Source organism: Ranitomeya variabilis, chromosome 4 (genome assembly GCF_051348905.1).
Source record: "Ranitomeya variabilis isolate aRanVar5 chromosome 4, aRanVar5.hap1, whole genome shotgun sequence".
NCBI classification, from domain to species: domain Eukaryota; kingdom Metazoa; phylum Chordata; class Amphibia; order Anura; family Dendrobatidae; genus Ranitomeya; species Ranitomeya variabilis.
The window spans coordinates 367,282,076-367,296,659 of record NC_135235.1 but is presented as its reverse complement, the minus strand read 5'-3'; the positions used below and the strand labels follow the sequence as shown (position 1 = coordinate 367,296,659).

At 43.5% G+C, this 14,584-nt stretch overlaps 1 protein-coding gene across 1 annotated transcript; it reads right to left on the bottom strand.

Annotated features, from left to right (window-relative positions):
- Positions 1-10,236: 10,236 nt before the first annotated feature.
- LOC143764774 (uncharacterized) lies at positions 10,237-12,679 on the bottom strand. Its single transcript, XM_077250721.1, has 2 exons — positions 11,574-12,679; positions 10,237-11,482 (listed from the first exon to the last, which is right to left on the bottom strand). The coding sequence occupies exons 1-2, from the start codon at positions 11,753-11,755 to the stop codon at positions 10,492-10,494; spliced, it is 1,173 nt and encodes a 390-aa protein (XP_077106836.1). The 5' UTR covers positions 11,756-12,679; the 3' UTR covers positions 10,237-10,491.
- Positions 12,680-14,584: the final 1,905 nt, after the last annotated feature.

The window sequence follows — 14,584 nt, the reverse complement described above, 5'->3', positions numbered from 1 at the left end:
AATTTTACAACTATAAGAAGTACTTTTCAATTGTATTGATGGCCATAGCCGACGCACACTGCAAGTTCATCGCTGTGGATATCGGTGCGTATGGATGCGCAAATGACTCACAAATTTTTAAAACTTCACCAATGGGGCGTCGATTGTATGGAGAGACATTTGACTTTCCGCCCCCTAGACCTCTCCCTGGAACCACCGGTCCACCGTTACCATTTGTTTGCGTTGGAGATGATGCCTTCCAGCTTTCCCCACATTTGCTTAAACCCTTTGGAAGTAGTGGACTGACCCAGAGGAAGAAAATTTTAATTACCGCTTAACCAGAGCACGAAGAGTAGTGGAATGTGCTTTTGGCATCCTATCTGCTAAATGGAGAATTCTACTAACTGCAATTAAACTGCAGACTGAAACTGTCGATGATGTGGTGAAAGCTTGCGTGGTACTTCACAATTTTGTTTTATCAAAAGAACATGTTTCCCTGGAGGATAATGTGTCAGAAAGCACCTTGCGGGATTACCACAACACAACTTTTCGCAGTCCAGTAGCAGTCTCCAGAATGCGGGACAAGTTTGCAGACTACTTCATGTCTCCTGTAGGATCAGTTGACTGGCAGTATGAAATGGTGTAAAAAAAATTTTTTTCAAACTTGTAAAAATACAATTTTTTTGTTTGGTTAACCTTGCAGTATTTTGTATGTTTTGTACCGGTACCCTTTAAACATTTTGTAATGTTTACTATTACCATAACCTTGGTGGTTTTAATACAGTTTTTTTTTTTTAAAAAAAGAGACAATAAAATTGTTTTTAAACCACAAAAAGTTTTATTTATTTACATAAAGTTTTTAAAGGTTCTCATAATTTGGGGTGGAGATAGTAGCGGAGGGGCTGACAGGGCGGGCCACGTCGATAGGGGGGGACAGGACATCACGGGGAGGAACAGAAGTGGAATGGGTGGTGAAAACATGAGGTTGGGCAGGCAGTTGAGGTACAGATGTGGTTTGTGGGAGGTATGGTGAAGGTGTTGGTGGGATTGGGAACGGTGAAGTTAAAGGGGAAGAATGGAAAGGGGAAGGTAGGAACTGGGAAATACTGAGGGGGGAACAAAGGTATGGCGAAGGAGTAGAAGTAGGATGGACGGGAGGAGGATGGACGGGAGGAGGACGGACGGGAGGATAGACGGCGACTTGAGAGGGGAAAGGTGTTGAAACATGAAGGGTGGGTGGAGGGGCTTGGGACATTGCCTGCACTAGAGCAGTGTGGCAGCCTTGCATCACATGCATCTGCAGGTCAGGAGTTAGATTCTCCATGTGCCTGAGGAATGACTGAAAAAAGCAGTGTCTTGGTGACTGGTTTGCATCTGATTGCATCCTATCCAGACGACTACTGAGTTCCAATATGCTTTTGTGAAACATATTGTAACCAGCAGACATTTGCTCACCCAAAAGCTTGATGGCATTCTGGAAGGCTGCATTCAGATGCAAAAATTCAGGCGCATAGCTCCTTTCCTGACCTCTCTGGCGCTGCCGTCCTGACCCCAAAGGTGGTCTAGATGTTGCGGCAGTGTCAGAGGGGTGGGGTAAAGGGAACTCTAACTCATCACCTGCAGCTTCAAGTGACGAAGTCCACCCTGCTGCTCCAGCGCTGGTGGATTGGGCCGAGGGATCACACAAAAGGGAAGGTACAGACACAGAAGGGTCGACGTGGTCCCCAATGGCGGACCCCTGAGGGATCGCTCCAGAGGGGTGCAACTCTGATGCAGGCTCCCGAGTGCTGCAGACAGTACTGTTAAAGAAGAAACAAAAAAAAAAATTAGTATCTTGATATTACAATTGCCCTTGCTGCCAAAAAAAAATAGAAGGTTACACATTTTAACAGTTTGACTGAAAACTTGTGGTGTTGAATATTTACCTTCTGCTTAGCAGCGTCGACCGGAGGAACGACAGGGCTCTGGAATGTTTATACCTGCTCCTGCGTCCTCTAGATCCACTCGGGGCCTGCATCTCCTTATTAAACTCCCTCTTGAAGCGATCCCTCAGTGACCGCCACCGCACGATAACCCTGTTACCTGGAAAGAGAAAGCAAAAATTGGTTACTATACAACACATTAAATCATGCTAACACACGTTAATGAACTGTGAATACTTACGTGCTAGATCCTGGGCCCCAGCATCGAGTTCCTCCCAGTTATCAATAACAGCATTGCACACTTCCTCCCATAGCCATCGGGTGACGTACTGGTCAGCATGGCGGCGGTCCGACATCTTCCATAGCGGCTCCCGACTTTGGACCGCTTGGATGAGGGTGTCCACATCTATGCCCTCCTCCTCTTCCTCATCCCGTTCGGGATCACGCTGTGAAGCCTTTTAACCAAAAAAAAAAGAATAAAAAGGGAAAGATTATACCACATGAATTTTACAGTTTGCTAAACACCAAACCAAAAAGGAACTTACTCTTCGGTGACTGCCGCGATTAGCATTCCGACGACTATGGGATGTGCTTTGAGGAATTCTACGTCGAGCCCCGGATTGTGAAGACTAATAAAAATAAATAAATAAATAATAAATAAATTATGTGCTTGGATGGAGGCATATGTACTGTGTGTGTGCTGTGCTGAATGTTTGTGTTGAGTGTAGTGTGTTTTATGTGAGGATCTGTCTCTGCAAAACTTACACTATGCGCTCCCGCTCCTCTCATTTCTCCACCCTGCCCGTCTCCTTCATGAAGCTCCTCTGCTTCATCTTCCTGTGAAAACAGAATAAATACATATAGGGTTCAAAAACATTACCAGAGATGTACCAAAAAATATTTATGAAGAAAAAAAAAAAAACCTCAGGTGGCTGACAATGAGAGGGGGGGCTCTCAGATGAAGGCATTGTTATTCTGCCTGCGTCTGTCTTGGTCCCTAGAATCTGCAAGTACAGTTAGGTCCATATATATTTGGACAGAGACAACATTTTTCTCATTTTGGTTATAGACATTACCACAATGAATTTTAAACAAAACAATTCAGATGCAGTTGAAGTTCAGACTTTCAGCTTTCATTTGAGGGTATCCACATTAAAATTGGATGAAGGGTTTAGGAGTTTCAGCTCCTTAACATGTGCCACCCTGTTTTTAAAGGGACCAAAAGTAATTGGACAGATTCAATAATTTTAAATAAAATGTTCATTTCTAGTACTTGGTTGAAAACCCTTTGTTGGCAATGACTGCCTGAAGTCTTGAACTCATGGACATCACCAGACGCTGTGTTTCCTCCTTTTTGATGCTCTGCCAGGCCTTCACTGCGGTGGTTTTCAGTTGCTGTTTGTTTGTGGGCCTTTCTGTCTGAAGTTTAGTCTTTAACAAGTGAAATGCATGCTCAATTGGGTTGAGATCAGGTGACTGACTTGGCCATTCAAGAATATTCCACTTCTTTGCTTTAATAGACTCCTGGGTTGCTTTGGCTTCATGTTTTGGGTCATTGTCCATCTGTAGTATGAAACGACGACCAATCAGTTTTGCTGCATTTGGCTGGATCTGAGCACACAGTATGGCTCTGAATACCTCAGAATTCATTTGGCTGCTTCTGTCCTGTGTCACATCATCAATAAACACTAGTGACCCAGTGCCACTGGCAGCCATGCATGCCCAAGCCATCACACTGCCTCCGCCGTGTTTTACAGATGATGTGGTATGCTTTGGATCATGAGCTGTACCAAGCCTTCGCCATACTTTTCTCTTTCCATCATTCTGGTAGAGGTTGATCTTGGTTTCATCTGTCCAAAGAATGTTCTTCCTGAACTGTGCTGGCTTTTTTAGATGTTTTTTAGCAAAGTCCAGTCTAGCCTTTTTATTCTTGACACTTATGAGTGGCTTGCACCGTGTAGTGAACCCTCTGTATTTACTTTCATGCAGTCTTCTCTTTATGATAGATTTGGATATTGATACGCCGACCTCCGGGAGAGTGTTGGTCACTTGGTTGGCTGTTGTGAAGGGGTTTCTCTTCACCATGGAGATTATTCTGCGATCATCCACCACTGTTGTCTTCTGTGGGCGCCCAGGTCTTTTTGCATTGATGAGAACACCAGTGCTTTCTTTCCTTCTCAGGATGTACCAAACTGTACATTTTGCCACTCCTAATATTGTAGCAATTTCTCGGATGGGTTTTTTCTCTGTTTTCACAGCTTAAGAATGGCTTGTTTCACCTTCATGGAGAGCACTTTTGACCGCATGTTTACTTCATAGGAAAACCTTCCAAATGCAAGCACCACACCTCAAATCAACTCCAGGCCTTTTATCTGCTTAGTTGAGAATGACATAATGAAGGGATTGCCCACACCTGTCCATGAAATAGCCTTGGAGTCAATTGTCCAATTACTTTTTGTCCCTTTAAAAAACAGGGTGGTACAGGTTAAGGAGCTGAAACTCCTAAACTCTTCATCCAATTTTAATATGGATACCCTCAAATGAAAGCTAAAAGTCTGAACTTCAACTGCATCTGAATTGTTTTGTTTAAAATTAAATTGTGGTAATGTCTATAACCAAAATGAGAAAAATGTTGTCTCTGTCCAAATATAAATGGACCTAACTGTATAAAGAGAGTTCTAAGCTACTATACAAAAGGATAGACGCAGCTTTTCGGGACTTTATACTTACATGTTTTCAAAACTTTGGGGGGTCTGCCTGCGTCTGTCTTGGTCCCTAGTTCCTTGGTCCCTAGAATCTGCAAGTACAAAGACAGTTCTAAGCTACTATACTATATATTGGTATGCCAAATTACATTTCCCCCCCCCCTAAAAAAATTTTTAACCACACCTAAAAAAAAAATTAAAAAAAAAAAAAATGTTAACTTGATATGCTTGATGTACAAGCTGCAAAACCCTCCACCTCCTGTTTCCCCCCAAAATTCCATGAAAGCAACACCAAAACTACTTCAATCTTGATATGCGCCATGCGCATGTTGGTAAACCTACCCACCCCCTCGTCCAGAGACAGTTTCAACCTTATAAAAAAAATTCCCTCATTCAAAGTTAAAATACCAATACCCAAAAATGATAATTATGGTTACCCTAGTTATAACCAGATAACATTTTGTATACCAAAGGTTTGCATTCTGCATTTATATATAAAACCTCAAACACCTTAATTGAATGTAGACCAGTTTTAAATTTATCTTGAAATCATACTACGGACAGTTTTGTGTAATTTTTATTCAAAATTTTTTTTTTCTTTTTTTTTGGTTGGAAAGTAGGAGCTACACTGCTCTTTATTTGAAATACCAGTACAGTATGTTAATGTATGAAAAATCACCAAAAAATGCAGAACACATCACACAGCATTTAGAAACACACACACACACACACACACACACACACACACACACACGTCACATCACAGCCATTAAAAATACCAGCACAGTATGAAAAATAAAAAACATGCAAGGCAGGCATACACACACACGCTGGATGGCAGTACTCACATAGCAGTCTCTGGCAGGGTCTCTTGCTAGCGGGTATGTCTCGCTGGCAGGGTATGTCTCACTGGCAGGATCTCTCGCTGGCAGGATCTCTCTCGCTGGCAGGATCTCTCTCGCTGGCAGGATCTCTCTCGCTGGCAGGAACTCTCTCGCTGGCAGGAACTCTCTCGCTGGCAGGATCTCTCTTGCTGGCAGGGTCTCTCTTGCTGGCAGGCTCTGTGTTCTCTCTTGATGGCACATTGAGAAATGAGGCCCACCTGTCCTGTTTATATAGTTTTGGGGTTTTCTGGGAAAAGTATCAACTTTTTGGAGCATGCTCAGTTGAAAAAAACGGATTGGGGCGACGGATCCGCCAAATGACGGATCGCGACGGATCCGTCGCCCATAGGCGCCCATTCTATAAAATGACGGACGCGACGGATCCGTCATGGACCGCCAATTAGGCGGCGACAAAAAACGTTACAAAGTCCGTCAATGTCTAGACAACGTCCGCCAAATTTCGACGGATCCGTCGCATGGCGGATGGAACGGATGACCATCCGTCACAATCCGTCGCTAATGCAAGTCTATGGGGAAAATAACGGATCCGTCAAAAAAAATGACGGATCCGTTATTTGATGAAAATGGCGGTTTTAGACTGACGCCAAACAACTGAAGTGTGAAAGAGGCCTTAAGCCGCGTGGAATAATTTTTTTCTTCAAATAATTCTGAAGAAGAGCTCTATTCCACCACATCCTCGTACGCTTATGTAATAGACATTTAATTTGTATTTGTAAGCCACTCACATCCCCCTGAACACCTGTCATCAAGTTAGTAGCATCACCTTCAAAGACCTGAGCAGCTTGAACCTGCCAGGTAGCATCCCTATTTTTGTAATCCATTGTAGATCAAGACGACAAACAATCTGTGAAAATACACAGTCACAATATAAACCAATAATGATGCACAATACACAGTGTGTCAATCAATACACCTGTGCCCAAACAGGATTTGCATGTTTTTGGACGATCACTTCTTTTCAAAAAATGATACCATAGTGAGGAAATCCAAAAACTATTCCCATTGCCATCAGAACAAGCAGCATTAAGGACACTAGAGGAATTGGCCATCAAACATCAGGGTCCATCTTTGGGTAAGATTCCTCAGTCTCTTCGCCCCAAATCTACTAGATTCCCTCCTCTATCTGCATGTCCTAATGTGGAAATTTTTGTTCAACTTGCTACTAATGATTTGGACAGGATACCACCACATATTCATAGACGTAACCTAACTATGTCTCAGCATCAATGTATTAAACGCCTTAAAAACTTGAAAGACATTGTAATCAAACCGGCCGACAAGGGCAGAAATATTATTATATGGCTCACCAAGCTGTATGAGGCTGAGGCATATCGTTTACTGAGAGATACATCTTGTTACAAAAAATTAACATACAACCCTTTATCCTCATATAAGGAGCAACTACAGAAGATTCTATGGAGAGCAGAGGAGAGGCATATAATCACCACCGAAGTACGTGACATCTTGTTAGTCAAGGATCCCCGAATTTCAACACTATACCTCCTACCCAAGGTTCACAAGAATCTGCGGGTTCCCACAGGTAGGTCCATCATATCCGGGGTTGGTGGCCTTACGGAGGGTATCGGGAGGTACATTGACTCGTTCCTCAAGCCCCTGGTGGAGACGATCCCATCCTATACTCGGGATACGTCTGACTTTCTAAAGAAGATTGACTCAATTCACATTGATGAGGATATGATCCTCGCCACATGTGACGTTGAGTCTCTATACACTAATATACGCCACCGGGATGGCTTGAGGGCGGTCTCTTATTTCCTGACCATGACAGACCTGTCGACTGATGATTCTGAATTTTTGTTGGTTTTGTTGGAATTTTTGCTTACAAAATTTTTTTTTCTGTTTAACGGGTTCTTCATCCTGCAGCTCCAGGGAACAGCAATGGGGGAGGCTTGTGCGCCCTCATATGCTAACCTGTTCCTGGGGCTGTGGGAGAGGGACCTGTTCTCGTCGGATCGGGGAGTGTCTATGGAGCGGGTCATTTTTTGGGTCCGCTACATTGATGACATTTTCCTGATCTGGCGAGGGACCCCTAATGAGTTGAGTTCCTTCTTTCAAGACCTTAATAATAATGATTTGAATATTCATTTATCTTTTAATTTCAGTTATCATCAGGTTGAATTTTTGGAAGTCTTGGTCAGGAGGGGCCGTGATGGTCTGTTGTCTTCCGATGCCTTCCGTAAGGTCACAGCTGTCAATTCAGTTCTCCACGCGAGTTCATCGCATCCCCCACATGTAGTCGATGCTGTCCCTATGGGACAGTTCTTACGCATCAAAAGAATTTGTTCAGATTCATTGGACTTTGAAGCCAGAGCAAAGGAGATGAAGGCACGTTTCTTGGAGAGAGGCTACAGTAAAAGATCTATTAAAAGAGCATACAATAGAGCAAAAAATATGGATCGGAATCATTGACGCCTAAACCATCTTTAACGGCCCGAAGATCCCCGAATTTGGGTGATATGCTGGTTAGGAGTTACTATACACCTAAGACTCCATCTCCCATTTTTTGTACTGGTTAGAAACCACTATCAGCCTGGGGTTGTAAGCCATGTGGGAGATGTGTGGCATGCCCCAATATTGTGGTGGCAAAAGATTTTTCCTCAACAGATGGTCGTGTATTTAATATAACACATACCATCACATGTTCAACGATGGCCGTGATTTATTATGCGTCTTGTCCTTGTATCAAGGTCTACATTGGACTGACAACAAGAGCGCTTAAGGTCAGAGTTAGGCCGGCGTCACACTCGGCGTAAGACAATACGCCACGTATTATACGTCCGTACTACGCGTTCAATACGCCAAAATGTCTCCGTAAGCGAATTCCGTAGTTCCTGCGTTGCTTAGGTGTGGTCGCGCATTTTGCGCATGTGCTGTTGCGTGTGTAATCCGTATGTGATCCGTATGGCGTTTTTTCAACGCAGAAGCACAAAATGGACAGTTAACGGTTTTCAGGCCTGCTAATCATTTAAATCCTCATTAACAACACTATTTAAAGCCCACTACAACAGGTGGAACCCTCCCATATGCCCTATTTGTTCTGGAGCTTCTTTTGGCTGTGTTGATATCACCTTACCAACATGTCTGACCATGTGTATTTAAGCCCAACTCAGCAGGTGTTACTTCACTGGGTGTTGTCACGTCGCTTTGGCCAGCCATATTTGGTCAATATGGATCCGCGAAGGAGGAGACGAAGATTGTGGGTGCATCCTCTATTGACCCAACGCAAGAGTAGAGGACATTTTCACAGGCTATATTCATCTTTGAGGTCACATCCTGACAAGTTTTACCTGTATACTCGCATGACCATCAGGACTTTTGATAGCTTGTTGGAGATCTTACGTCCTGGGCTCACCTATCAGGACACCAGGATGAGAAAAGCCATCTCTGCTGAGGAGCGTCTGCTCCTAACCTTATGGTATGTTTTGCACATTCTCACATACTGTATGTTGATGATATATTTTTGAATGTGTTGTCTTCTGGTATGTTTATGTAATTTTCTTTAGCCAATCTGGCCCAAGCACATGTTCAAAACTGTGTTTAATGTTTTTGGAAAGTAACCATGGGAAATGTACATTTTTCTCTTGTACAGAATGTGTTGGGAAATATGGTATACACTTTTGTTTCTTCATGTTTTCTTTTGACTCATGTTTCAGACCTTTTTTGCTTGGTTTTGTCTTTCAGCTTCCTGTCCACAGGCTTGTCCTATGCGGGACTACACTTGGAGTTCCTTATTGGGCGGTCAACCATTTCAGGCATTATTCGTACAACCTGTTTCCAAATCTGGGAGAAACTGCATGAAGTTGTTATGCCTGAGCCAAAACAGGAGGATTGGCTTAAAATCGCCAGTGCTTTCAAGGACACTTGTGACTTCCCTAACTGCATTGGAGCTGTGGATGGGAAACATATTAGGGTGCGTAAGCCGCCGAACTCTGGTTCCCAATTCTACAATTATAAGCAGTTTTTCTCTGTAGTTCTGTTAGCTGTTGCTGACAGTAACTACAGGTTTATAATTGTAGACATTGGGGCCTATAGGCGAACTGGAGACTCTAGGGTCTTCAATTCGTCCATAATGGGTCGGCGGCTACGTGACAACCAGCTAAACCTCCCACCACCACAGCAACTCCAGGATCAAATGCGGAAGCAGTGCCTTTTGTTTTGGTTGGAGATGAGGCTTTCCAACTGACGAGGCACGTCATGAGGCCTTATCCCAGGCGCAACCTGGACCACCGGCGGAGGGTATTTAATCTGAGACTTTCCAGGGCGCGGAGACTGGTGGAGTGCGCCTTTGGGATTCTGGTGGCCAAATGGCGTGTTCTTCAGTCGGCCATTCAGCTCAGTGAGGCTACAATCAATGAAGTTATAAAAGCCTGTGTTATTTTACATAATTTTACACGCATAAATGATTGTTCCTCAGCTAATATTGATGCTGACCTCATGAACAATGTGATTAGGCCCACCCCATATGTCCCTCCTCCGCGGCGTCCCCTTTCTGGACTCAAAGTTCGTGATGTTTTTGCAAATTATTTTAGTCCTCAAGGTGCTACTCCCTGGCAAGAATATGCAATGTTGTCTGTTTAATTTTGAAGATTTAAAAAGAATTGGCTTACCCATAACCAAAATCTGTCTGTTGTATTTCATTAATTTACATATGTGTATGAGACTATCATATGTGTGTGATGTAGTAAGGAATTGTCCACAACCATATTTTTTTTTTTATAAACATTATTTTTTACTTCAATGCCAATTTTTCTTCTGGTTATTGTTTTGTCATAACCTTTTTTTGGCAATTTTTGTGGCAGAACACATTCTTAGGAGCCAATATAAATATAAAATCCAACATCATCAGCATAACAAAGTGCTATGTCAGCACAACCAACCTCAAGATTGTCTACCATAAAAATAAAAAATAAACATAATGTTTAAAAGAAATAAAAAAAAATAGCAAAATCAAACAAAAAATCACAAGTCTTGGTAGGTAGGTGGCGGAGATGTGGATTGCTCAGGGTCCTCATCAGGTGGCCTTTGAAGGCCCAATTGGCTAGTACTCTGTGAGGATGAGGTAGTGGCTGTAGGAACATGATGCATGGCTTGCTGCTGGCCTGATGGCATATTTTGGTAAGGATTTTGAGGTAACCCCTGATGTTGCTGCCCATATGGCCTGGAATCATAACCAAAACCAAAATGGCCATATTGTCCAAACCCAGGTTGGGACCAGCCTCCAGCACTGGGTGTGGACAAGTGGGCATATTGGGATGGTTGAGGATACCCGGCCATATGGTACTGAGGTTGCCATGGTGGGTTGTTAGTGGGTTGGGGTGGAGGTGTCGGCTGACGTGGAGGGGGTGCTTCAGATCCTTGTTGAGCATGCACGCCTTGTAATCTCGCCGGCCTTAGAATATTTTGAGGTGACATCTGCCACCGTTCAATATGCTCCATAAGTTGGTATGGATTATTTGGGGGGGTGCATGCATCAATAAGGATCTGAACGCACCCTCTCACACGAAGCCGCAACTCACGTTCAATGGGCCTTAAATACCGTGCAATGCTCCTTGAAAAGCCCTCCTCACCATCATCATCCCGAACCCTCGCAAGATAGTTCATCACCCCAGCATCAACGTTTCTCCGGCTTTGTAGGATCTCTCTCCTGCGGCGAGAACGCTGGGCCAAGACTGCTGCCTGTGGTGAGCGCTCCAGGGCAACAGTAGGGCTGCTGCTGTTGCCAGGGTCATCCTGGCTAGGTGGTGGCGGTGCTGCTGTTGCAGATGCCAACTGTGGGTCCTCGGGATGTTGTTCTGCCTCTGCTGGAGCTGTCTGGCCATATGAGGAGGATCCTGGAGGGATGGAGCCGGAGGGAGCCGAAGATGGACCAGCCACCTCTTCTTCACCAACTGGGTCTATGACCAATTCGGAGTCAGACCCTGTCTCCCTGTCAGTGAGGTTGGACTGTGTTCTGTCAACAAACATTTTTTTTGAGTTCACATGTTTAATATTCCAAATTTTTAAAAACAAATAAAAAAAGAGGTTGTGAGCTTTGTACTTACGGCCTGAGGTCCATGCTGGGGTTCAAAAAAGTGAGCCGATCAAAATAAATATATTTTTTTTTCTTGGGAGGTGCGCCTGCCCCACTCCTCTCCCGTTGCTGCCTCTCCCTCCTGTATTGGTCACGGATGCTCCTCCATCTGGTTGTAACATCACTCACTGCAAACACAAATATTACACACATTGATTAGACCATTATGAAGAGTGGTCACACAAGGTGTAATTGCCTACACATATTTTACTGTTGCATAGGAATATGCATTTGGACAATACATTTATTATTTAATTTTGACAAACCAGACTATTCTAAAGTAAGGCCACAAGGACAGAGTCCGCTACCCTCTATCCCAGAAAGAACAATTATTAGTAGAAAACAATGTTATTAAGGGACATCTGGTACAAACATTAGTGAATTCCGTTTATCATGTCCCACACCATGTACGTACTGGTGTGCTTTAACTTAATTTCGGAATTCATTAATCAATTCATGTTTCCACATTCAAAGTAGTAAGGTCCTGCTTGTTAACAAGAACATTAAAGTTCAAACATGAGTGTACTTACTTATTTGTCGCTGTGCCTCACGTGGCTGCTGCTCATAATGTGGGAAGAGGGACCCACACACACTCCTCCATGCTGCATCTTTTTGGGCCCTGTTGGCATAGTTGGGATCCCTCTGATCCCAGATCACAGGCCTTTCTTGCACCAATATAATGAGGAGATCAACATTTATGATGTGTGCCATCTTGAAGATCTCACTCCGTGGAGGCGTGCAGCAGACTTCCGGGTTCACTGTCTGGCTTTTTCAGCTAATTAGCATGTCTCACCTGCCTGATTGAGGCCTTTGGACATTTCCGGACATCTGCCAGTGACTAGCGTATTTCTCGCAAGTCACACGCATGGTCCGTATGCATTCCGTAATTTACGCTCCCCCATAGACTTTCATTGGCGTATTATTTGCGCAATACGCTGACAAACGCAGCATGCTGCGATTTTGTACGGCCGTAGAAAGCCGTATAATACTGAACCGTAATATACGGCTAATAGGAGCAGCCCCATTGAGAATAATTGTGCCGTATGTAATGCGAGTTTTACGGACGTAGTTTCTGCGCTCTTACGTCCGTAAAACTCGCTAGTGTGACGGCGGCCTTAGGGAACATGTGAGGGACATATTGGCTGCTAAAGATGAAAAAAACATTGAGGTTTTGAAAAGTGTACCAAGGCACTTTAAAGAGCACCATGCCTGTGATCCCACGGTTTTGCAGGTTAAAGGGATTTACTGTGTTCGTTTGAATCTTCGGGGTGGCAATGTTGGCCGCTCTTTAGCCCAGAAGGAGGCCCGCTGGATCTGGGAATTACGTACACTATACCCATATGGTTTAAATGAGATGATCAGTTATGCCCCCTTTCTCTGAGCTCCTTGTCATCAAGTTTTTTAACTGGCCTCGTCAGGGTTTTTTTAATTGTACATACTATTTTTTACAATTGTAATAATTAATATGTTCTCTTTTTTCTTTTTTTCTTTAGTATTTTTAGTTTATTTAAAGGTAGAATCCTTCTGCTATGGCTGCTCCTGTGGTGAATAACTAAGTTTGCTGTATCATCAAGAGGACCCTATATGAATGCTGCGGATATATGATCTCTATTGCACACATTGCACTTTAATCATTGTAGTTTATTTTACACATGTTTTATTGTTTACTACTGGCTGTAACTCAATTATATTATATATAGTTTTGTAATGACTTTTGTATACACTGTACTAGAGTATTTATCTGTAGGTTACAGTCTATAATTCATACTTTGTGCTTAAGTCACGTTTTGTATTAATCTTTTTACATTAATTGAATATTAATGTCACTTATTATACTTCAACATATATGTAAGCACTGCTGCACTTCTTTATATGGCTATATATTTTTATATATATTAATGATTTTCCGTTTGCATCTATATGATTGTGTCCCTATGTATTCCCCTTCTGGCCTGTGCGCATGCCCGTTGGGGCTGGTCGCTTACCATCGCTGACGGCGTCTCCATCGCAACCAACATCATGTGCGGGCAGGGACTTGCCCACGTCATTGTGGGAGGCTCCCTGCTTTATCACATGGCGATGACGCACCCGGTGATGTGGACGCTTCCTGCCTCCGACTGGGCATGCGCCGCTGCACGGCCAGAATGTAGCGTCACTACAGTGTTTAAATTTTATTGGGTGGCCCTGTGTATTTATACCACAATAAGACCTGACGATGCCACTCCCCCGGAAGAAGGCACGCACACCGAAACGCACGTTGGGGTGGTGGTGCCGCAGGTCTGAGGTAACTATGCTCCTTATTAGTCTTTTCACTTCATTGATGTCTGCCTTAGGTGTTTTTGCTGGATGTTTCCCACCAGCTTAGTATATTGTTCCTATTAATGGACTTGCTATGTACACCGATTAATCTATTATGTGGACATTGGTATTTACATTAGCATGTGTCTAGCCTCTGATCTGCGGCCCCTTTGTAGTTTTCACTCTTCTAAGCATCTTATCTAGTGTCTGTCATAAATATCTTTTTTATTGGTTTATTTAATAAAATTAATATTTTGATACATCCCGGTTTGTGCAGAAGTTTCTCTGTAGGGTTCATATATTTGCTGCATGGGATTTTGCTATCTAATCCCCTGTTTGGGCACAGGGGTATTGATTGACACACTGTGTATTGTGCATCATTATTGGTGTATATATGGGGGTTGGGGCCATCATACTGTATATATGGGGGCTGGGGCCATCATACTGTATATATGGGGGCTGGGGCCATCATACTGTATATATGGGGGCTGGGGCCATCATACTGCATATATGGGGGCTGGGGCCATCATACTGTATACATGGGGCTGGGGCCATCATACAGTATATATGGGGCTGGGGCTATCATACTGTATATATAGGGCTGGGGCCATCATACTGTATATATGGGGCTGGGGCCATCATACTGTATATATGAGGGCTGGGGCCATCATACTGTATATATAA